This window comes from Hemiscyllium ocellatum, chromosome 31 (assembly GCF_020745735.1).
Source record: "Hemiscyllium ocellatum isolate sHemOce1 chromosome 31, sHemOce1.pat.X.cur, whole genome shotgun sequence".
Taxonomy (NCBI): domain Eukaryota; kingdom Metazoa; phylum Chordata; class Chondrichthyes; order Orectolobiformes; family Hemiscylliidae; genus Hemiscyllium; species Hemiscyllium ocellatum.
In genome coordinates this window covers 12,184,772-12,209,484 of record NC_083431.1, presented here as the reverse complement: position 1 = coordinate 12,209,484, position 24,713 = coordinate 12,184,772, and the positions used below count along the sequence as shown (strand labels likewise).

Here is a 24,713-nt window from a genome sequence, read left to right as displayed (position 1 = left end):
TGTACACTTTCCCCTCATCCCCTCTGACAAATGAAAATTCTTTTGGGTGTGAAACTGGTTTCTCAGGCAACTTGCAATGACACTGGGTGAGATCATTAAAATTCTCACTCTCTCTTCACTCTGGCTGACAGACCAGGTTAGACATCCTTGAAGCACACAAGGTATTAGAGTGCACTATAAAGGAGATAACTTAATGTTGCGAATACTGAAGGGGATAGAGACTAACTCCAAAGCTAACAATGACTTTGGGTTTGGGACTTCTCATGGGAATAATTTAGTGAAATCTATCTGGAACTGTTATTAACCTGTTTTAAACACTAGAAGGTGCAAAATCATAGATATATGTCTTTTGCTAAAATCCTGCAAAATAAACGGAACATAAATTTGCATCATTTTCCTTCCTGGCCTTAACCTATGCCCCAGACATGAGGATTGCTTCCCCTCTCCTGATTTTTATTTTCTTTTGTTAATGTTTTTGTCCACCAGCCAATTATTTTGGTATTTGCTGTGAGATTTGAAGTTTGTCAATATGTTGGGGTCGGCTTTGTCCTGTTGTGGTAATAGTTTTGCAAATGTGTTTTAATTGCTGTCCTGAGTAAGTTTGGACAGATTTAAAGTGGGTTTCAGGGTGGTCATTCTGTGTTGTGGTTTTTATCGCTGGATGTGAGGCGTTTGCTATGGGGCTATAATGGATGTTGAGACATCACACTGGTATTGATAAGTACACAATACTGCCTGATGCTGTTAATAGAAGTGTAAGGGGTGAATGTTGCAGGCACCCAGTGCTGGCCAGCTTCAGGGCAGAATGCAATAACATTACTTATTGTGGCTGGTACGGGCTTTGTCTGCGTGTGGGTTCACAGATTTGTTCTGAGATATTGCAACTCCTTTCTCGTGCAACAGGGGTTGCTTTTAAAATGGCTGGAGAGATGATTCCGTCTGATAGTGCCATTTCCCGCACTGATGCTCCTGTCCGAAAGTGATTCTGCCTTCAGCTGTAGGTGGCAGTTTGCAATTTTCTCTCTCTTCACCCCCCCCACCCATAGCGCACACAGATGTACACCCGTTCAGTTTAGCGTTTTCCCCCAGGGTTTAAAGTGGAAGTGAATAAGTGAAGCAGGAGCAATCTGGGGCAGAAGAGGATGTTTTACTGCACTGCTGCTACATGTTCCCCCTGGGTTTGAACACAACCTGTGCAGGGCCTCCACCAGGTGGACAGCTCTGAAGGTCTTGTCTTTGCCCCTCTATCCCCAGAATCCCAGTTTTTCATTTGGACCCCTGTAGCCTTTCACACCTTGCACTTGACCAAGCTCCATGGAGGATCCAATCTTAAGAATCTTCAAACTCTCTGTCACCACGACTGCATCCCTACATATCTTTTCAGGAGAAGGCTGCTGGATTGTGACCTAGTTTGACCAGCTGGGTACTGGATTTCATCCTCCTGCAGGCTCCCCTCCAATCTGAGGCCATTTGGCACCTACCCTCTGTGCCAGGGTTTTTTCATGCTCTGGGCTGTCAGAGCCTACAAGCAGGGCTGTGGTTCTGTCTGGGCTGTGAGGAGGAATCTCTCTCTCTGTTCTACTTCTGTCTTTCTAGCCTTGCGGTTCAGTCACCTTGCTGACCAAGGACGCCTCAAGTGAGCATAGTCGGTGTGATGTTGATCCCCGTGACGTTTCCTTTTCAATGATATTCACCTGAAACGTTGGTGTTGGCCCCAGTACCTGACGTTTGTGACACAATGGCAGAACTGATGGTCCCGTCGGTCCAGGTGCCTGTTCGAATCTCTAGTCCGAAGTGGGTTAGTGACGTCAAGAGGAAAGGTCCCATTTCCCTGTGCTTCATCTCCTGTTGTGGAATGGGGAAGGTGTCACCTGGAGTTACCTAGTTACATGTAGTGGAGCTTCTTAACTGTTGGGAGTAGGGTGGAAATTGAGAGTTTAGATGGATTTGCACTCAAATCGTGTCTTGGCCTACAGCTGGGAAGGATGGTGATCTGAGTAGGAGTTGCTGGGGTTGGGTAGTTACCGTGTCTGGTTGTTGGACGCTCAACTTGGTGGTTCAGGAAAGTTTGCGCTCGCTTGTCTTGTCTTGACTGTGCAGAGCCAGCATGGTGTTGAAAAAGGTTTCAGTGGGCTGGGGAGAATCACTAGGAGTCCCCCTGGTGACAATTAACAAGTGATCCCTTGCTGGAAGTGTGTTTTAATGAGTGACTGGAGATTCCACCCCCCCCCCCCGTACAACAACCCCTCTCAATCACCCCCATGATAGGCTGAGTCACTGGGTTAGCAGTTGGAGAAGGACTCTGCAAATAAATCCCAACTTTGAGTTGACATTTTGAAGGTGGATTGTGTGGACTGATGATTTGCACTAGAACCCTGTTGGCAGCTCAGGTGTACACACTGAGGGAGCTGAATCAGGATTTTTGGTTTTGTTTTTAAAAGGTGCACCTTGTCTTGCACAGCCGTGCTAATTCCAATTTGCTCTCGATTAGGAAATAATGCATCCCCTCCCTCCTCTTGACCCTAGCTCTGTTTCATTCTCAATCTGACCTTGCATGATTATGTCAAGTGCAGCACCTTGTGTTCGGAGGTGTGTTAGCTATGTGAATGGAAGGGACACTGACAGCCCTGGATTCAGTCACCTCCCAGACTCTGCAACCATAGCAATATCTACGACATTCTGTAGATGTGTGAAAATATATGTGGGCTACAGTGACCACATAAAGGTCAGGCTGTGACAGCCAAGAGGGTGAAAAATAACTATACAGTTTCTTGATTATTAATCCTTTAAGAATTGCTTTGCAACAGTAGCAAGTATAAATAATCCCCAAGAGCACAGCTGATGTCTTTAAAACAGGTTTTTAAAAAAAAAGGTACACGACATGAAATGGTGATCAGTCCCTTGCAATTCTTGGACCTGACCTTAGAAACTTTCTGCTGTGATTCATTGCCTGAGAAACATGGTGTTAGTTTTAAATGGCCTGGGGTGTGGGGATGCACCCGATGATTTTTTTTTTAAACCCTTTTCTGATTTGCTTTGACAGATTGACCCTAAGGTTGCGTTCCCCCGAAGAGCACAACCCAAGGTAAGTAGGAGGATTATTGTTGTCATTTGTGTTCTCCCAGACACGGTGAGGGATTATTTGAGGCAAGTGCTCTGGGAGGGGGTCAGGAAGAAAGATGTGTTGATTCTGAGTTGTTAATAAACCTTTAAGCCTGTGTGCATTGTTTGTTTGACGTTCTGAGCTACGGTAGTGGGAGCGTTTGTTACTGTGCTATTTTGCACTTTGCAATTGCAGTCGAATCCAGTTCTTGAGGCTTTTTTTGCGATTTTACAAGTCGAGCGAGGCTTTTATTTATTTGTTGTTGTGATTTATTATATGGCTTTTTGAAGAGTCGAAGGCAGCATTCTGTTTGACCTTGCTGAAACACGACGACGACGGCGGATGGGTTAACAGTAGATATTGAGGTTTGATTAACACAGAGGCTCAGAGTGGGGGCTGTATGGAGGGGAAAGATGCTGTGTTAACAAGAAGTGTGTTGTGTGTTGAGCTGGGGGCCGTCTTGTGAAAATGGAGATGGCAAGACGTGGCCTGAAACCCTCCAGTGCCCTCTGACCTTTCGATTGAGAGGGTCAACATGTGGAGTTGCTTAATGTTGCTTTGAATGTAGGCTGACAGGATGTGAACGGGCCAAAAGCAAATTATGTAAATTGTCTTGGAGCCTGATTGCATTAACGCTCTGTGACTCTGGTAGCCTGGAATGATCTGGTGTGCTTTTCAGGGAAGCCTGTGTTAGCTCTGTATGCGTTTCTTTATTTATGAATGTCTTTATAAGCCAGATTTCCTCCTGGCTACTGGACGAAAAACTCAGAAACTGCCTGACCTGTGGATGACCACTGAGAAGGACTGCTATTTGTTATAGCACCAAGGTGTTTAGGTGTAAGTTGCTAGAGCTGGTTACAGTGAGTGACAGCATCTGTCTTGCCCACGCAACCTCTGAGGGCTGAAAGAGGCGCTGCTCCCTTTTGTGTGTCAGTGTGGTACGTGGTCATTCTTCACCAGAGCAGCAGAATCACACACTAATATAAACCGGGAAGCCAATTGTGGGGGGGGGGTGGGGATGGCCCTACCTGTAAAATACACTCGTTTAACTTCTGCAATTTGCTCACCATCCAGGCTTCTCTGAGGCAGCTTCTCACTCCATCGCCAGCATTTCTGGAAATCACATCTTTTCTTTTATTTAATGGAACATTTTCACAATGGTAACCTACCACTGAACATAATGGGATGGTAATGAAAAGAAAAAAATATCGCACTCAATAGTCCTTGTGTGAATAGCACTAAAATTATATTAAAATAGGGATGGTCTGAACTGTGACAGAGCTTAATGCACATGGTGCTTAACACAAGGTGTAACACAGTCTGATGTTTAGAATGGTCTGTATATAAACCTGCATTCGGCACTTTGATGAAGAGGTGATTGGCCTAAGATTTAAAAGCGCAGTTTTTGAGAGAGGGTGTTGAGCTCCGAGTGAAACTGCCCTGGTCATTTGGGCTTGGCAGATGACAGAGGTGCACGTTCTTTTTCTGCTGCCCGGTTTCATTTGCCATTTCCAGCAGTTTTGTGGTATTTTTATAACTGGCTTTGTGTTTGCTCATTGCGATCCGCCATGGGGATTGTAAAATGAGAAGCGGGGCAATGTAAGGTCACTTCGAGGAGTAGCCTCAGATGGAAGGTGCTGCTGCAAGTTGCAACTGTGTCTGTTTGTTTGTGGAGGTTCACTCTGGTCTCAGCTCATATACAGATTGTTGGTGATTTTAGCATGAAGCAAACTTTGTCTCTTTTGAAAGGAATATTCTGCCACAACTGAACAAGCTGTTATTGATGACCTGCAGCGAGGCAGGGGTGCAGCCTAGCTGACGGCACTCTGTGTCTGATTGCTGCTCTTTCCCTGCTCTCGTGGGGAGAGGTCAGCATTGCAGGATGTGCGGAAGTCAGGATGTTAGCCCTCGGGGCTCTGACAGCCAGCATTTCCGCTGCCCGTGGACTGGAGTGTGCCCAGGCTGTCATAATGTTTCTGGTACTGTGTCATCGGGGAAAACAGCCCTGAAGTCACCTTGCGCACCTTTTGTAGGTTGGTTGGTGCACAGCAGGATCCCATAACTAGGTTCCCACTGCGACCTCATCTTTGAGTTGCCAGAACGCGAGATCCACGGCAGATTTAGTGACGCCTGTGAAATCTGGTGTACACCCTCAATATGAGACGGTCAAAGGCATGTTCTGCTTGCTTTCAGTTTGACTTGCATTACAGAGACACGAGCAGAGGCCAGCAGTTGTCAACTCTGACTTTTTTTGATTCAAAGCCTAGTGGGGATCCTTGATTCTGAGAATAGACTTTCCTGTTTTGCTCCCTCGGGTCTGAGCCTGGATATGTTCAGTGCATGTGTAGTTAGTCTTTGACTGTAGTCCTTAGTATTCAGTGTTGTCTGCACTTCTCACAGAGTGCTACATTTAGCAGTAGCCCTCACTGGAACGAACATGTAGAACTCCTCGCTGACAGCAGTTGAAATGTGCAGGTTTTTTGTGCGTGGGGGGAGTCGTAGTGTGAAGCAGTTGGCATTTGGAAAATTGCTGGTTAATGCACCGAATCACTGGTCAATAAATTAAACCTTCTCCATTTGAGGTATTGCTGTACTTTGATTAGGACAACTTTGGGTCCTTTTTTTTTTGGAAGTGCGGAGAGGAGTTGTAGATTTGTATTAAAAGTCCAATCAGTCCTGGGAGTATGGGATCGCTGGCACTGTGCGATTACACACAGGTGTTCACTGAGAGACTGCTCATAGCTGTGACCGCCTTCACCCCTGCTTAAATCAGGCCCTGCTCACTCAGGTACATTTATATGTGATTTGCAAGCTGAAATTTCTTTGACAACTGCGGCCTCTTTTAAGTCCTGCTTATTAATCAGCAGTGAAACACCGCTTCCCAATGCCTTACCAGACCTCCACCTTCTACAACTGCATTTAATTTAGATCTGCCTTGAAGTCCCTTTCTTTTTATGCGTGCGTGTGTATGTATTTTAAAAAGGCTGTTGAGAAAAGCTTTTAAAATAAGCAGGGGTGACCTAGACGCATAAATCAGTCCCGTGCAATAAAAGGCACTGCATGGAGCAGCGAGGCACCGGAGACAGCTCTAGTGTGAGAGAGTGTCTGTCTCTGTGTGTGTGTGAGAGATGGGCAGCAAAAGGATAGCAGGGAAGGGAGGTGAGGTGGGGTTCTAATGTTGTCTGTTGTTCAGCCGAATCCTGCTCAGTTTCCCACAGCTATTATATGCAATGAAGCCAGCCTGCTTGAACAATGAGCCAGAACTAGGGCCCCGTGACTAAGTGCTGGGAGAAAACGAAATTTTAAATGACATGAGGTTACCAGAACGATTTTGTAAACATGCTCTTGGGTTGGTTTTTTTTTGAGCTGTAATAAGACCCTTCTTCTCGGTTTCTTATCATTTCCATCTTGCTGTTTCACTGAACACCTTACTCTGCCTCTTTTTCTCAAAGATTCCAATCAGGGTTTTCAGCTTTTTTTTTCTCACTTTGTTCCTGCTGGGAGTGTGTTGATTAGTGTGATTTAAAAAAAATACAGTGGATTGAGTCTGTTTACCTGCGTTTGTGGCTCAGCATTTCCCTTCCCAATGACTACTTATCCCCCCCCCCCCCACCCAGTTCCCCCGCACAGCTCTTGCTGAATGACCACCAACCTTTTTAGATTAGCTCTTCCTTAATTTGTGTTTTCCCGGAATTCCACCACGGTGATGGGTACAGGGATCCAGTTTTGTGTATATAATGGGAGGCACTGTCGCTGTTAGAGAGTGGGCATTGCCTGTATTGTTTTCATGCACTGACCCCTCAGAGGGGGTCAGCAGGAAGATGAAACAGCAGAGTTTTGTTGCTTTCCTGCACCGTTTCAGTGCTGCTGACTAATCTGGTCACGTTTGTACTAATGTGATGTATTTAGCCAATTTTAAAAAAAAAAATCCAAGTAACAACAACACAAAAACATTAATCATCACGTTAAAATGAGGTTGCAGAGGAAATGTAACTCCCCAGGTGTATTCCCTAATAGCCTTGCTGTTGAAATCCAGAGGTTCAGCAGTGGGAAGACTGACCTCCATACGCAAATGGAATAGTTGCTGATGGTAGGATCGCAGTGAGGCATTGTGTACTCTTGAGATTTTTTTTCTTTTAAAACCACCTAGTGCTAAGATTATAAATTAATGTCCTTCTAAACATGGGTTGTATATTTGGAGGGCACATTGGATATAACTGTAGGACAGAGCACTTAGAGGTCTGTCTCTGTCACGTATGGTGGCAATTGGAGCAACTTGAAGTCAGTCAATAAAACAGGAGAAGTATTGGCACTGCATTAAAGTGAATTGGATTAAATGTGATTTCTTTTACCTATAAAGGACTTGTGTCGATATGCTAACTAGGACTAAGTGTCTTGGCTGCATCATACACCAGTCTGAAGATAGACCCCTCTCTGCCTGTCTTTCCTTTTTCCCTTTTTGCACTCTCCTTTCTTTTATTGTCTTTCTCTGTCCCATTGTTTCTTCTTTTCTCTATCTTGCTCTCTCATTCTCTTTTTTTTTTTGCCCTCATCCCTTGAAGGTGATTTCAGCCACTGCACTTACAACTTGTCTAACCTGGAGAGGGCGAGCAAATTAGATCTCTCCTTTCTCCAAGAAAACCAGTCTGGGAGTTGACCTAGCTAAGTTGTTTAAAAATAATGGAAGATTTTGATGGTGTAGGTGCAGAGAGAATGTGGGGAAGAGGTTAACCCTAGCCAATAAAGATTAGGCACCAAGAAGTCCAATATAGGCGGTGCCCGCGTTGCGAATGGGTTCTGTTCTTGAGTCTTAACAACTCAATTTGTACATGAGTTAGAGCACAACACAGGACGTTAGCAAATAGCAGCTCCTCTGTACTGGATATGATTGTATGTCAGATATTTAAAATTAAGTTCCTGTTTGACTCCTACATATGAATATTATCCCAATGCAAGTTGCATGTTGGTAAATTGGGGACCCAGGTAGTGAGTTCAGAGAAAACTTCACTTTTTGGTGCTGGTGACCTTGCTGTCCCTGGTGGTGTTTGGAGCAGGTAATCTAGATGTGTTCAAGGGCACCTGGAGAACACTGAGGGAGGGAGGGAGGGAGGAATGGTAATGGTGACAGACTCGGGTGAGGACAGATTGGTGAAGCATCAATGATTGCGTGATATCCTCCAAAACCTCTCCCTCCCCTCCCAGATCCCAGTTAGCATCGTATACACAGTTTTTAAAAATGAAGTTTAGCTTGTTGGGGACCTTGCAGATGTTCGATCTTGGTTTGTGAACCAGGCATGCAGTTTCCCATCACGAAGACTCAGCAATAAGTCTCCACTCCCAGTGATGTTCCTGCCCAGGGAAATTCCCAGAGGAATTCTGCTTCTCTTCCCTGCTGACCATCTCTGCGTCATTTGTGACGAGAGCTGTGATGCTGTGAATTTGAAATAACTTGACAATTCTCTCTCTGTCTCTCTCTCTCTCTGTCTCTCTCTCTCTCTGTCTCTCTCTCTCTCTGTCTCTCTCTCTCTCTCTGTCTCTCTCTCTCTCTCTGTCTCTCTCTCTCTCTCTCTCTCTCTCTGTCTCTCTCTCTCTCTCTCTGTCTCTCTCTCTCTCTGTCTCTCTCTCTCTCTGTCTCTCTCTCTCTCTGTCTCTCTCTCTCTCTGTCTCTCAAATATTTGGGGTTTAAGCACATCACCTTCAACTGGTGGTTGATTTCTTGTTGCTTTCTTGCTGCTGTTGCCTTGTGGAGTGCAGTTCAGTGACATGAGCATCATCCAGCCATTGTGTTCCTCTTGAAGGTACATCTCTCCTGCACACTCATTTCCCCTTAATCCAGTATTTTGAATTGGTTATTCAGTCTCTGAGATCACAGTACGTATGTCTTAGCACCCAGTGAGTAGGAGCACTGAGGCTGGCAGAAGGCACACAGGGGCGTGGGGACTTGTGTGAGCAGTACCCAGAAGTGCTAAGCCAGAGAAGGCACGTGCCATTGCCAGCTAATACCAAGGTAGACTGTGGTGATGCTTGAAAGCTCAGATAGAAGAGTCATTGAATCCCTACAGTGTGAAAGCAGGCCTTTCAGTCCATTGAGTCCACAGCGACCCTCCAAAGAGTCGCCCACAACCCCCGTCATCCTTTCCTTGTAACCTTACATTTCTCACTGCCAACTTGCACGTCTTTGGACTGTGGGAGGAAACCCACACAGATGTGAGGAGAATGTGCAAACTGCACCCAGTTGCCCGAGGGTGGAATCGAACCCAGGTCTCTGGTGTTGAGGCAACAGTGCCAATCACTAAGCCATCTTGATCCAAATGTTCCCTGAATTCTGATTGGTGAAGATCTGGAGGCGGCATGGAAGCTTTAATAGGAGGAGGTGAGCCAAACAGTTACAGGAACACAGAGGAGGGCCATGGGGGGAGGGCTGGCAGTGGGCAAAAGGTGAATTTACGTCTTAACTGGCCTACTCTTCCTGAGTAGGGAATTTTACTTCTTGGGGATTTCTTCCCACTTTTTAGTATCATCCTGAGTTTTGGATGTTGTTGCATGATTGAGAAATGATCCCAGCGCACATTTCCCAGGATTGTAACCTGTGATTGATTTAAAGGGCACGCTAATTTGATTTTAATTGTGCTTATGCAGAACCAATTTTGTCAAACTTTTCAGTTTTCCATTTAGTGTGCGTTTTTCTGCTAATGCTTGGATCCTCAGGAGTTTTCCTGGGTGTATGTCACCATCTGTGATGTGGCCCATGCAGAGGAAGTACCTAGGGAAACCACTATAGGCGAGCTGGCTTGGGGTTTTGCTATTTATTTGTATGCCCTCTGTCCTGCCCAATCCTGTCACTCTTTTGTGCCAGTGACACTCCCAGTAACATCCACATGTCGCCAGTTCAGTACAGGGATGCAAGGTGTGTGTGTCTGCACAAGGGCTATCCTCTGGCTGGCATCTGTTCTGGCTGCAGACAGATGTGAACACCTACTTCCCTCTGGATAGGAAGTTGTAAACATAGCTCCCCATTCCTGAAGCAAGTTGCACCGAGGCAGGTTTGTGGATTCCTGCCGTAATTGCAATGTTTTGATGGATGTGCACTGCAGCTGCCTACCTCAGGAGATCAGTGGCCAAGATGATCAACTTCTGCCAAGGTGCCTCCTCCATGGCCCAGCAGGTTTGGGGTGGGTGGGGATGGGGGCTGGTGAATAAGCAGATGGCCTCTGCCCTTCTCTGCAAAGGTGCTTGTGGTTGCCATTTAGCACAGGGCCAGTAAATCCATTGACTGTGCTGGTGAGATTGTGGCCTGGAATTTGGCTTCACATTCTTATTGGTAGGATGACCTGTGGCCATGTTTGCACAGACATCACGTGCAGCATTACTGCTGCTTCAGTCGTCATTAGAGGGGACCAGGGATGGGCTGTTCCATCGGTTCCTCATCAACATATGGCTACTCCATTGCTCATTCCACTGACTTACCAAAGGCATCCAACTTTCACCTTGAACAGCAGCAAGCTTTTTTTTGTTTTGTTATTCTGATGCTCCCTTTCAGTTGTCTTTAAATTTGTCATGTGTGCAATTTTTAGCTCCTGTGACTAGTGTGTTCATTCAGTTGCTCTCTCATCTCAGAAGGTTCTGGGGTCAAGTCCTGTTTCTAAGACTTTTTTTAGATTAGATTACTTAGTGTGGAAACAGGCCCACAAGTCCACACCGAACTACCGAAGCGCAATCCACCCATACCCCTACATTTACCCCCTTTACCTAACACTACGGGCAATTTAGCATGGCCAATTCACCTGACCCGCACATCTTTGGACTGTGGGAGGAAACCGGAGCACCCGGAGGAAACCCATGCAGACACGGGGAGAATATGCAAAATCCACACAGTCAGTCGCCTGAGCTGGGAATTGAACCCAGGTCTCTGGCACTTGTGAGGCAGCAGTGCTAACCACTGTGCCGCCCACACAAAATTCTAGCCTGACACTTCATTGCAATATGGAGGGAATGTTGCACTGTCGGAATAGTGCTGTTTTTCCAAAGAGATATTAAACTGAGGCCCAACCTGGTTCCTAGGACAGATATAATATCCTGTGACACGATATAAAGGATGGGGAGTTCTGCTCAGACTCCTGGCTAGTTTTAATCCTTTCGATCAACAACAACATCAGAACAGTTAATCTGAACTTGTCACGCTGTTGTTCTGGGAGTTGACTCTGTGCAAAAATGGCTTGTCGCACTTTGTCCAAAGTTGAAAGGACATTCTGAAGTTGTGAAAGGTTTTATACAAATGCAGCTGTTTTATGTGCACGTGTTTGAATGTGTGCTGCAAACTATAATTATGCTAATGAGTAAGCCTTAAGCTTTCTTGCATTTGGCTTCACGTAATGCTTATTTCATTCTTTCAGACATAAGTTTGCGTCTGTCGTGAAAGTTCCTTGCTATGCAATTTGAAAAGAAATTGAAGGGCTCCATTTCACTGGGACAGAATTTGTCAATTCTTCCTGGCTGAATCCACACGTTTCTTGTCATTAAGGAAGAAAAAGCGACACGTAATAAAAGGGCACTGACTGCAACAGGTGGTGCTGCATCTCGGGGGAAACCATTAACTGCGTATTAAGCAGACTCATTGACTTAATCCGAAAGGAGTCTTTCAAAGTTGTTGAGCCTGAGTAATTTGGTGAGGTAAATAGGACGATGAGTAGCTCCATTGGTATGTAGACATGTTTCTCATGTGTCCAGAGTCTGCTGCATATGTTACACTGACATGCCCATACCCTGTGCACTCGTGCTAATGGTTTGCATAATGACAGTGTGATCTCTGTGTGGTCAGGTGTGCTCAGGCGAAGCTCCCTCTGCTCATCTCACAGCAGAGAGGATCGCAAGGTCTGTAGTATTGGAATGGACTGCCCCAGCCAACAGTCAGTGCACTGTCTGCCACATTAATTGCCAACCCATCTGTATCACGTGAGCTTTACACTGTGAAGTGGTGGACAAAACACTGGAACTGTAGCTGCAGAAGGGTCAAGGGTTTGATAACATACAACAGGGTGCTAGGCTTACCCTTTCAACTCTCACTTGGGTGTGTTGGACTTGCTTTCTCTGTAATTTATGTTGAGAACAATTTTATTCTCTCCTGTTGAATCCCTTTTCTGGTTTCAGGATTGCATGTCCTGAAGAGAGGTCATGAAAGTTGATTTAAGCTTTAAGATCTGTGATGTTATGGAGGCCAGTTGTTTATTCCTAGTGGACAGTTGTTTCCGTCCATTACACCCATTCCCCTTCCTGAAAGTGCTTATTGGAAACTGTGTGACTCATAGTGGACACGCTTAGAAAATTGGTCCCTTTCTGTTGTGACATCTAGTTGTTGTCTAGTGGGATGGTGGGAGGAATTTGGCAAAAGTCAATTCTGAAGAAAGGTTACTAGACCTGCAGCATTAACTCTGCTTTCTCCCCACGCAGACCTACTGAGTTTTTCCAGCAATTTCTGTTTTTTGTTTGACTTCCAGCATCCACAGTTCTTTCAGATTTGTTTCTGGCAAAAGTCGGTAGTGAGGCAAATTATTCACCTTGCCAGCCAGTGAGCAGTGGAAGTGATGAGTTAGGTGTCATGAATATGAGTCAAAGTTGGATGAATGACCCTTGTCCAAAGAGTAACTGTACAGGGGGAATACATGAGCAGAGCAGACTGTTAAAATAGACATTTGCGCATGTAGGGATGGCCTAAACAAAAGTGGGCCCTACTGAGCTGAATGCCTGCACCCCCACCCACCAGTTTTATTTTGGTATTTGTGTGTATTGAGCAGTGTGGAGACAACCTCAGCTGCTTAAATCTTCAAAATGCTAACTTTAAATGATTATCTGCATGGTCACCTTTTCTGCCATCTGACCTGTTTATGTGGTTTCCAACATCTTACCTTTCTTTATTTTAGCTGCACTGATTTCTGCATCCACTTTTATAGACCACCTGAAGTATTTTGGCTACATCATCCGCCCCCACTGATTCCGTTGCTAGTTTTCTCCTTATTCCCAAACTCCTGACTAGGGGAATGTGGCCGAACTCAGAGTGCTCTTTACCTCCTTCCCTCAAGTGATTGTGACTTTTGGTTTTTTTTTGTGAACATCAACTGGCAATTCACCCACATTATTGTCCACTCCTCTGCTTCCCCACTCCCCTTCTGTCCCCACCAAGAGGATCTGCGTGGTGTAGTGTTATTCGGGATGTTTTCAAGGCATTTCCCAGCCAGTCTGGTGTTTTGAGAAAACGTGGGTACCTTGTTGGATTGGTGACAGCCGGTGGATGCACAGCAGGATTCCACAAATAGGTGTGACGGTTGCTTTAGATTTGTTTCTCTATATTTTTTTTTTGCATGTGGGATGTGGGCAACGTTGCTAAGGTTAGTGTCTTAGTGACTTGTTGAGTCACTTCACAAGACAGCGAAGAGACAACCACATTGCTGTGGGGCTGGAGTCACGTGTAGGGAGTCCAGGTAAAGTCAGCTAACTTCCTCCCCTAAAGGTAAACAGGGTGGGCCTTTACAGCAGCCAATAATTGCACAGTCACGTCTGCCAAGGTTAGCTTCTAGTTTTACACTTTTCTTATTAAATGAATTTGAATGCATCAGAAGGTGGGATTTGAACCAGTGTCTCCTTAGCTTTGGCCCCTGTTACTCCGGTAGCATTGTTACCATGACTTCGCTGTCTCAGTCTACAGTAATGTTTTTGCAGTGGTACGTACCGATCAGGGAGATGTCCCAGCATCTTGTTATAGTACTGTCTTGGGATCTGAGGACTGGGACTGAGACCTGTCCTGGCCCGGGCATCTGTAAAACGTATTTGAATAGAGTAAGAGGCCACTAGGGAAGCAGCAAGCTGCTCCTTAATGACTACATGTTGTGTCAAAGTTTGGTCGCTATGCCCTTCTGAAGCCAAACTAAAAGGAGTAAGGAATGGGGAGGCAGAGGCTTAGTGGTAATGTCACTGGGCTAGTAACCTAGAAACCCGGGCTGATATTCTGAGGAGCTAGCTTCGACTCCCACAGGCTGGTGGGAATTTGCGTTGAGTACAAGATTGGGCCTGATGGTGACCAAGTAACCCCTGCTGGTTGTCACAAAAACTCATCTGGATCACCGATGCCCTCGAAGAAAGGAAATCTGCCGTCCTTGCCTGGTCTGGTCCAGTGTGGTTCATTCTTCACAGCCCTCTGTATTTGGGATAGCTAGTAAATGCTGACCTAGCCAACGGTGCCCACATCCCACGGAGAGTGGCAGCACACTACTCTGCCTGATCCTGGTCTCTGTGTCTGCTGGACAGCAGTGAAATGCTGATGGCGTGATCTTTTGAGAAAGTGGTGAGGCAACTTGGTTGGAGCTGCGCAGTAACGGGGCCATTGCAGCGACCCAACGTCCAGATGGTGGTCATACTAATGAGTCTGAGCTCTCTCGAATTGGCTGCCCTCTGCTTTCTTTCCAGAATAGATGTGGGGGGAGTTGTACTGTTAATAGGTCTACACTTTGGCTGCTTTTGGGTTACTTTTTTCAAATAAGGAACTTACAATTGAGTACAATTTTTTTTTCCCTTGAACCATTTCTTGCTTCTGCTGTCGCAGTCTCTTCAATTGTCTTTTTTCCCCCCCCCCCCCCCCCTCCTCTTGTGCAGCTGCAAAGTTTATCAGCCTCACTGTGTGATCTCATGGGGCTAGCATTGTTACCAACTCTACTTCTGATTGAGGCAGGCTGCCACTTGGAGTGCTGTGATTGTACTCTTTGTGACACAGTCTTGGGCTGCATCTCCTACACTGCATATAGAGTCTTTAATAGCACTTTCTGGAGATGCAGAATCATGCAGACTCCTGTTGTGCAGGGTTTTGTGCTCCTGCCTGATTACAGTTGAGTGCTGCAGCCTTATCCCCCTCCTGCTTTCACCTGGAAAGGTGTATAACTTTGTTTAAATAGGTAGGGCATAAGTTTGAAGGTGAAAGGGAAAAGTTTAAAGGAGATCACAAAGTCGCTTTGGTGCAGAAGCAGGTCGTTTGACCCATTGAGACCTCACTGCCCAGACCCCCATCCCCCATCCTATCCCTGTAACCCTGCATTTCCCATGGCCAATCCACCTAACCTGCACACCTATGGACTGTGGGAGGAAACCCATGTAGGCACGATGACCGTGTGCAAACTCCTCACAGTCTCCTGAGGGAACCGAACCTGGGTCCCTGGTGCCGTCAGGTAGCAGTGCTAACCACTGAACCATGCTGTGCAAAGCAAGTTATTTTTATACAGAGTGTAGCTGGTGCCTGGAATGTGCCGCCATGGAAGATGGTAGAAGCAAAATGGTCGCAGGGTTTCAGAGGCATTTGGACAGACACGTGACCAAGTGGGGTGGAGAGGGATGTGGATCTTGCAGGCAAATGGAATTAGTGTAGAATAGCGTCATAGTCGGCATGGACATGATGGGTTGAAGGGCCTGGTTTGTGCTGTACTGTTTTCTATATGATGTGATGTGACGTGGTCTTCATGGTTAAACCCCCACCCCAGATGGTTTGGTTTGAAGGAGCTAAAGTAATGACATTGCAGGGATGGCCGTTTGTATAGATGATACATCCAAGTCCATGGCTTATTGGTTTAAAAGGAGGAATGGAAATCCTTTGCAGTTTGAGGAGAGAGCTGTATCTGCTCAAACGTTTGAGCATGTCTGAGAGGGGAGAGTCTATTCACCTGCCCCATCGAGATTGGCTGCTATTTGCAAGATTGAAATCAGTCAGATTTAATATTAAAATTGCATCTGATATGCAGCAAAGATGGGGTGGGGGGTGGGAGTGTTGCTGAACAAAGAGACTGAGGAGTGCAGTTTCATAGTTTGTTGAAGGTGGAGTAGTGGGTGGATAGGATAGTGAAGATGGCATTTGGTATGCTTACCTTTATTGGTTAGTGCATTGAGTGTAAGAGTTGGGAAGTTGTGTTGTGGCTGTACAGGACATTGTTAGGCCATGTGTGTAATTCTGGTCTCTCCGCTGTAGGAAGAATGTTGTGAAACTTGAAAGGGTTCAGACAAGATTTACAAGGATGTTGCCAGAGTGGCGGGTTTGAGCGAACTCCAAACAGACAGTCACCTGAGCCAGGGCTATTTTCCCTGGAGCGTCGGAGGCTGAGGGGTGACCTTATAGAGGCTTATAAAATTAAGAAGGGCATGGACAGGGTAAATAGACAAAGTCTTTCCCTGGGGTGGGGGAGTCCAGAACCAAAGGCCATAAGATTAGGGTGAGTGGGGAAAGATATAAAAGGGACCTAAGGGGGCAACCTTTTCACGCAGAGGGTGATGTGTGTATGGAATGAGCTGCCAGAGGAAGTGGTGGAGGCTGGTACCATTACAGCATTTTAAAGGCATTTGGAGGGGTATATGAATAGGAAGGGGTTAGCAGGATATTGGCCAAGTGCTGGCAAATAGGAGTAGATTAGTTTACGATATCTGATCGGCATGGACGCATTGGGCCGAAGGGTCTGTTTCAGTGTTGGGCAACTATGAAAGAGGGCTGAGTTCTAGAGCAGTCAGAACTGTGTGGAATAGCAGTACTCCCTCAAAGGTCAGGAGGATCTATTACTGTTCTTACACTGAGAAAAATCTCACTATATAATCGCCAGAGAGGAGCGGGAAGAGTTCATGTGAATGCAGTGACCATGCTTTAGACACTCCAATAAAATATTGTTGTATATAAAATAAATATAGCTATTAGTTTGTGTCCTTTGCAAGGAGTTAAGTCCACTCTGTTACCAGGGTGCAGCACAATGAAGGAGTGTTTTTGATGATCATGTTTGGATGCTAACATTATTCCTTTAGCCCTTGAGGACTCTTCTGCCTGACCTCCCATTTAAAAAAAAATTATTTCCTCTCTCCCTGTGTTTATTTTCTGAAGCTCCGGTATCATTTTAACCCTGAGTGTTTTTCAAGAGCTGGTAACCCTGGTTGCATGTATGACATCAATGTGTCACGTGCCCTGGGACAAGAGAGACCTATTAATCTTGAGAAAGTGTTTACTGCCATGTGCATCTGCCGCACTACGGAATCCAAGTCTCTGAAGGTAGCATTGAGACCAGGTGTTGATGTGGACGTTGCATTGGCAAATGTTGTCTGCAAAGGAGCAGCTTTAACCATTTCAGTACTGGATGTCATAGAACATTACAGCGCAGTTCAGGCCCTTCGGCCCTCGATGTTATGCCGACCTGTCATACTAATCTGAAGCCCATCCCACCTACACTATTCCATGTACGTCCATATGCCTGTCCAATGACGACTTAAATGCACTTAAAGTTGGCGAATCTACTACCGATGCAGGCAAAGCATTCAATACCCTTACTACTCTGAGTAAAGAAACTACCTCTGACATCTGTCTTATACCTATGCCCCCTCACTTTTTAAAGTTATGTCTCCTCGTGTTTGCCGTCCCCATTCTTGGAAAAAGGCTCTCCCTGTCCACCCTATCTAACCCTCTGATTATCTTGTATGTCTCTAATTCACCTCTCAACCTCCTTCTCTCTAACGAGAACAGCCTCCAGGCCCTCAGCCTTTCCTCATAAGACATTCCTTCCATACCAGGCAACATCCTAGTAAATCTCCTCTGCACCCTTTCCAAAGCTTCCACATCCTCCTTATAATGCGGCAACCAGAACTGTACGCAACACTCCAAGTGTGGCCGTACCAGAGCTTTATACAGCTGCAGTGTAACCTCCTGGTTCCGGAACTCAATCCCTCTATTAATAAAGGCCAAAACACTGCGAGCCTTCTTAACAACCCCGTCAGTCTGGGTCCTTTCACTCTTGTCTCCTCCTGTGGAATTTCAATATGCAATGTCTGTTTTGTTTATTTTTTGATCCCTCCTCTCAAAGTTGGTTATTTTAATTCCGAACTTTTCCTGACCAGTTGCCAGGAATGGTTCACTCTCTGGTTTTGGTGAGCTGGTGATCCTGCACTGGTGCTCGCCAAAACTCCCAATCAGCAAGGTTTTCCCCCTCCTTCGGTCTGCTGTCAACCAAGGGGCAGCAGGTAAACGAGACAAACATTGGTCCTCCTTTGTTCAGTGTAGTTATATTCTCAACCTGGTCAATGCCATAGAGCGTTATGTTCTGATTCTTTGACTAATATATCTGATTTGACGGATACAAATCGATTGGCCCACTTTGGTTTTTGGCCCTTTCTGGTTTTCAGCCCTCTTAGTTAAGTCAGTCCAGTGGCTAAACTGAGTCGAGAGTGTGGTGCTGGAAAAGCATAGCCGGTCAGGCAACATCAGAGGAGAATTGATCAGGAAACCTCATCATCATCATTCATCAGGAAACATTACTGATGAAGGGCTTATGCCTAAAACATCGATTCTCCTGCTCTTCGGATGCTGCCTGACCTGCTGTGCTTTTCCAGCACCACTCTGTTCTCCAGCATCTGCAGTCTTTGCTTTCTCCCAGTGGCTAAACAGGCCAGGTGGTTCGTTTGTTCGTTGATCGTCAGTCCTGTGCAGATGTTGAGCATTAGTGACTCCTAGCTACAGTCGGCGTTCACTGTGAAGTGGAGGCTCCAGGAATGATTTGAGAACACGTCTGTAGCAAGGTTAATGTGCAGATAAACTGAAGGTACTGTATAAATACACTTGCTGTTCTTGTATCTGAATGATGAATTCAACCTTATTTGAGGAGAAGTGAGATGCATTCAACGTACCTTTTTTTTAAATTAACTTGTTCAAAGATATTGTGTCACACCTCTGGAGTAAGGTGAGGCTTGAATCGTGGCCTCCTTCAGAGGCTGGGATGTTATGACCTCAAAAAGAGCCCTTTGTGAGATGAATTCTACCATTAATAATGTTGTCCCAGCTGTGAGCGATCATAACACAATGGCAACCAAAATTGAGACTTCCTTGGACTGTATTTGGTGCTCCTTGACCATACTCGGGCAGGCACCAGTGGAGGGTTATTATGGAGAACATTGCAGTTGATCCAATAATATGACATAGTAAAGATGGTGTGGCTTGCAATAATTACAGTTTTGTATGGTCCTGATTGATGCATCATTCAAACTGGTTAATGATCAAGTTTGAACTTTGCCAGAATGCAGCTACTGTGATCTGTCGGGAATGATGAGTGTATTTTACAGAGGAAGTGTACAATGCAAATTAGTGGAAGATTTGCATTGGTTAAATCTGAAGATGTTTTGGACACAAATGATTCTTTGCAATTCCTCTTTGATCGATTTTTGCAAAGCAGGGTAGTTTGGTTGATTTGTAAATGTTTCAAGCAGGAGAAAGAATGGAAGAGCTTGCATTTATATACCGCCTTTTATCACTTCCAGATGTCCCAGCATATTTGTGTGCTAATTGCAGGAGATTGAGAGGAAGTTTGATAGAGAGATTTGAAGTTGTGAAGGACTTGGCTTGAATGCAGAGGCTAAGAATACTGCGGAGAAGTAAACCAAACGCCCCCTCCTCCCCCACCCCCTGACTTGGGAGTGTGATGGAAGAATCCCCACTTGCCTGGATGAGACTCTCAAGAAGCTTGACACCATCCAGGACAAAGCAGCTCTACATCCACAAGAATCTATTCCATCTATCACTGATGCTCAGTGCATATAATCTACAAGATGCGCTTCAGAAATTCACCAATGGTCCTCAGGCAGCACCTTCCAAACCCATGACCACTTCCATCTAGAAGGACAAAGGCAGCAGATACATGGGAACACCACCAGGGCGGCCTCAGTGGTTAGCACTGCTGCCTCACAGCACCAGGGTCCCAAGTTCAATTCCAGCCTTGGGCGACTGTCTGTCTGTGTGGAGTTTGCACATTCTTCCCCCGTGTCTGCTTGGGTTTCCTCCGGGTGCTCCGGTTTCCTCCCACAGTCACAAAGATGTGCAGGTCAGGGAATTGGCCATGCTAAATTGCCCATAGTGTTCAGTGCATTAGTCAGAGGGAAATGGGTCTGAGTGCGTTGCTCTTCGGAGGGTCACCGTGGACTGGTTAGTCCGAAGGGCCTGTTTCCACATTGTAGGGGATCTAATCTAATCTAACCACCACCTGTAAGTTCCCTTGCAAGCTCCTCACTATCCTGCTTTGGAAGTATATTGCCATTCCTTCTCTGTCACTGGGTCAAAATCCTGAAATTCCCTCCCTAATGGCATTGTGGGTCAACCCACAGCAAATGGACTGCAGTGCTTTAAGAAGGTAGCTCATCCCCATCTTCAGGAACAACCGGGGCAGGCAATAGATGCTGGGCCCAGCCAGTGATACCACATCCCACAAAATGAATTTTTTTTAAAAAAGGGGGGGGTCCCAGACTTTTAAATGTCTGATTTACAAATGTGATCCTAGACTTGATTTTAAAACATCAACACCTAACATACAAATATTTCCAGTATTGTACAGCTGCTTTCCATTGTCCTGAATGGTGCTTCACCTTGTGTAGCAATCGACCTTTGCAAAAAAAAAACCTCCAGAATGGAACCCACCTACCACCTGGAGACTTCCTCTAGTTATGTCTGCTAATCAGAGGGGGCAAATCCAAAGTTGTTTACTGAAGGATCGCCTGATTCTTGAGCCGAAACTGTTTATGCAACGTAGTTGACCAGGAATCTCTCTCACTCTTACTACCTGCTATTGGCGTGTGTTGGAAGGATTTGCAACTGATAATCAACCTTCTCATCTAGTTGGATCTGGTGGGGATGCCTGATACCAAAGGGATTAGGTTGGGTGATTAGATAACAGATAATTGGGTGAGCACTTGATTGGGCATATATCTGTGGAGAACAAATATATCCTGTTGGAGTTTTGTGATGTGAGGTGGAGCAGAATTCTGCATCGAAGAATACATGCTTGGTCTCTGTCTATCCAGTAGTTAATCTCTGGTGACATAACAAATTTGTTGGCCATGTTTATTCCCAGGATCAAGTCCTATTCGGAACGTCTGGCTTAGAAGCAGGGATGTTACTGACTGCACCAATGCCATTTTTAAATGTTTTGCTGGAACAATACATAAGGCAGCACCCTGAATGTGAGCCCTGTTAGGTGGGACATCGAGTGAGGACTTCTTGATTGGTAGCTGCAAAGCTGATCGTTTGCAAGTTGCGCAAAAATTGCAACAAAGATCCCACAGAGGGCCGTGGGATTTTGTCCATCTCTACCTATAATATCTTTACTCGAGCAGTAAGGGTATAGAATGCCTTGCCTGCAACGGTAGTAGATTTGCCAAGTTTAAGTGCATTTAAGTCATTGTTGGACAGGCATATGGGCGTACATGGAATAGTGTAGGTTAGATGGGCTTCAGATTGGTATGACTGGTCGGCGGAACATCGAGGGCCGAAGGGCCTGTACTGCGCTGTAATGTTCTATGTTGTTTGAGGAATATATGTTGACCTGGATACAGGGTGGAGCTTCCTTATTGTAGTATGAAGTGGTTATTGTAGAATCGCTTTCCATCCATTGTGGGTATTAGGCATCACTGCCAGACCCAACTAGATAAGGTTGATTATCAGTTGCAAGTCCTTCCAGCACATGCCAAAAGCAGGTAGTAAGAGTGAGATATTCCTGTCAGCTCCTTGTTTTAAAGTTTAGTCTGCGAGGGAGGGCTCACTCAGTGCTATTGTGCGGCTATCAGCCTAGACTTATTCACTGTGTAAACTGGGTACGGTCAGAAAGTGTAGCCTCTCAGTGATGAATGCTCCCACTTGCTGTTATATGTTCCCTGAACTCTGGGGCAAATTAATGATTAAAGGCCTCTGAAAATGTTGGTTGACCTTATCTCTTGGATGTGCTGAATATGTTTTGATTGCAGCAGTGGGTGGCATGATAGCTCAGTGGTTAGCACTGCTGCCTCACAGGACCCAAGTTCGATTCTGGCCTCTGGCAACTGACTGTGTGGAGTTTGCACATTCTCCCAGTGTCTGCGTGGGTTTCCTCCCACAGTCCAAAGATGTGCGGGTCAGGTGAATTGGCCATGCTAAATTACTGATTGTGTTATTCAGGGGTAAATGTCAGGAAATGAGTTTGGGCGAGTTAATGTTTGGAGGGTCGGTGTGGACTTGTTGTAGTCCAAAGGGTCTGTTTTCACACTGTAGGTCACCTAATCTAATCTAATTTGAGAGCTATAGAGTCATGGAGATCTACAGAACGGAAACATCACTTTTTGGTTTGTGTGTCCATGCTGACCAGATGTCGTAAATTAATCTAGTTATACTCTGGCAGTTTGAAGCCCACTGATGTGAGTTTTAATCGATTCTTACTGCCTTCCACTTTAAACTTGCATTTTGAACAATTTCTGGTTTTCAAGTCAGAACGTGCCATGTACATTCAGGAAGGCAAATTGGCAGTGCACCATGCACGCATTTATTACAGGTTAATTATTTTCTGCTGTTTTGCCACTGGTGCTGTTGTCTGTGGGAGTTGCTTGTGAGAAGCTTACATGGTAGAGAAGATCACCAGAGGTGGGCTGATGGTGAATGTGGCAGATACACCATACCAGGATGTCCTATCACTCCATTCATAAACAATTGGCTGAACTGTGCACACCCACCAGGGATGACTCTGCTTTAATAACTGGGGGGTTATCTCGACCAGTGGTCCAATCGGAAAAGCTATTGATAGTCTTAAGTGTACAAAGTTTAGGGCATAGAACAAGGAGGGGGCCATTCAATCTTGAGTTAGTTGCACCATTGAATGCACCATCATGGCTTATTTATGTTTAGACTCCATCCTCTTATGTTCCATAATACCCTTCAGATGGCACGACTGACATATGAAGAGAGACTGGATCAGTTCGGACTGTGTTCACTGGCGTTTAGAAGGATTGTGGGGAGGGCATCTCGTAGAATCCCATAAAATTCGAACAGGACTTGACCGCGTAAATGAAGGAAGGCAGTCCTTGATGACTGGGGAGTCCAAAATCCGCGGTCATAGTTCAAGAACGCAGGGTAGGTTTTTTGGACTGAGATGAAGAGAAATCTCTTCACCCAGAGGGTGTAATTCTCTGCCAGAAGAAATTGGTCGAGTCCAGACCATTGAATTTTTCAAGAGGGTGCTAGAAAACCGTTGATCCCTGTATTCCTAAGAGTTGTATGGGGAGAAAGTGGGAACAGGGTATTGAATTGGATGATCCACTGTGATCATTTTGAATGGTGGAGCAGGCTCAGGGCCAAATGGCCAACTCCTGTTTCTATCTTAAAGCTACCCATCTCCGGTTTCAAAAATTGGGATTTGAAGAGAGTCTCAGAATTGTTGGCGTAGTTGTAATACCACTGGACCAGTCGTCTGGTGGCACGGGCTCTGAGTGACATTACCATTGCCACTTGGGTCAGCCATGATAGGCCCATCAAGTCTACTCCGCCAAATGGCCTAATCTTTGCTTGTACGTCTCATGGTCTTACCCTGCCCCTCCTTTAACAGTATGACCAATTATCTGGAGCATCAACAGGATGTGCAGCTATAACCCGATGTGATGGGAAAATACCTGGGGTGGGAGCAGCAAATAGATGTGACATGGTCAAGGGCTAGAACTTTGTAAAGCCAAACAAAAACTATGTAAAAGGTTAGGTGTTTTTGTGAATAGGGGTGTTAGTGGATTGGCAGCAGTGAGTTCAGATTACCTCAGGAATCTGGTCAGTATAGGGGAAGAGAGTTGGTCACTCTTTTTATAGTAAAATTATAGGTGCGCCCTCGGAGTCTAGAAATGTGGTCACCTGTTTCTCGCAGAGTATAACATCCGTGTCTGAAACAGGTGGTGCAGCACTTTGCATAGGCAAAATAGGAGGTGAGCAGCTGTCTGAGGTCCTTGTGCTGCAAAGTTTGACCTGCCCTTGTTAACCAGCACCTGGAAAGGCAGGCTCACATGTAGCCTAACAGCTCAGCTTTTTTTTAGTTTACTTACAAAAGTCTAGGTTGGCTGAATGAGGAGCGGGAATCACGCTACACAGTGGTTCAACCACTTTGTGAAAATGTTGCTCAACCCTCTTGGCTCCCTTTGATGGGCCATCGTTCCTCCCACTCCTTTGGTAGCTATTTGTCATGACTTGTGCAGATCAGGAATGGACGGATGGAATGGGAGACACAACAGCAGAGGAGGGGGTGGTGTGTGTGCAGATTAGCATGGAGACACCAAGGAGAAGAAATAAGAGTGGGGAGGGTACATCTGGGTAGATATCAAAAGCCTCATGATGCTTTAGGGTGAGCAATAACTGAGTGAGTTTTCCCCAGTGTCCAGGCCAGTATTTCCACTTCATTTGAATCAGGTATTTGCTTGTTGTCAAATTGTGGTTTGTGGAAACTTACTATGTGCAAATTGGCTGCTGTGTTTTTCTGTATTGCAAACCATGACCACACTTCAAAAATAATTTGTGGGCTTTAGAGCATCCTGAGGTGCAAAAGATACTATACAAATGCAGGCAGGCTTCATTTTCCTCAGTCAGCTTGTGTTATCCTGAAGTTGAGAGAGAATTATGCGTGAGGGAGCAACACGCCCCCCCCTTTCTCATTCACTCAGTTTATTGTTTAGACTAAACAAATGAGCTGTCAACAATAGGTAAAGCAAGACTTGGTTCCTGGCCTGTTGCACGGTTTGATTGTATTCTGCGTGGAGGCTGAAAATTGTTTTCTTTCTCTCTTGATGG

The 24,713-nt window shown here is 45.6% G+C and overlaps 1 protein-coding gene across 12 annotated transcripts in view; it reads left to right on the top strand.

Moving 5' to 3' along the window:
• The window catches only part of msi2b (musashi RNA-binding protein 2b), a 556,019-nt gene that overhangs the window by 2,481 nt on the left and 528,825 nt on the right, over nt 1–24,713 (top strand). For all 12 annotated transcript variants that reach the window (XM_060848367.1, XM_060848364.1, XM_060848361.1 and 9 more), the window contains one exon: nt 3,044–3,085. In XM_060848367.1, the coding sequence (XP_060704350.1) occupies nt 3,044–3,085 (42 nt within the window). The remainder of the gene's footprint in view (nt 1–3,043; nt 3,086–24,713) is intronic.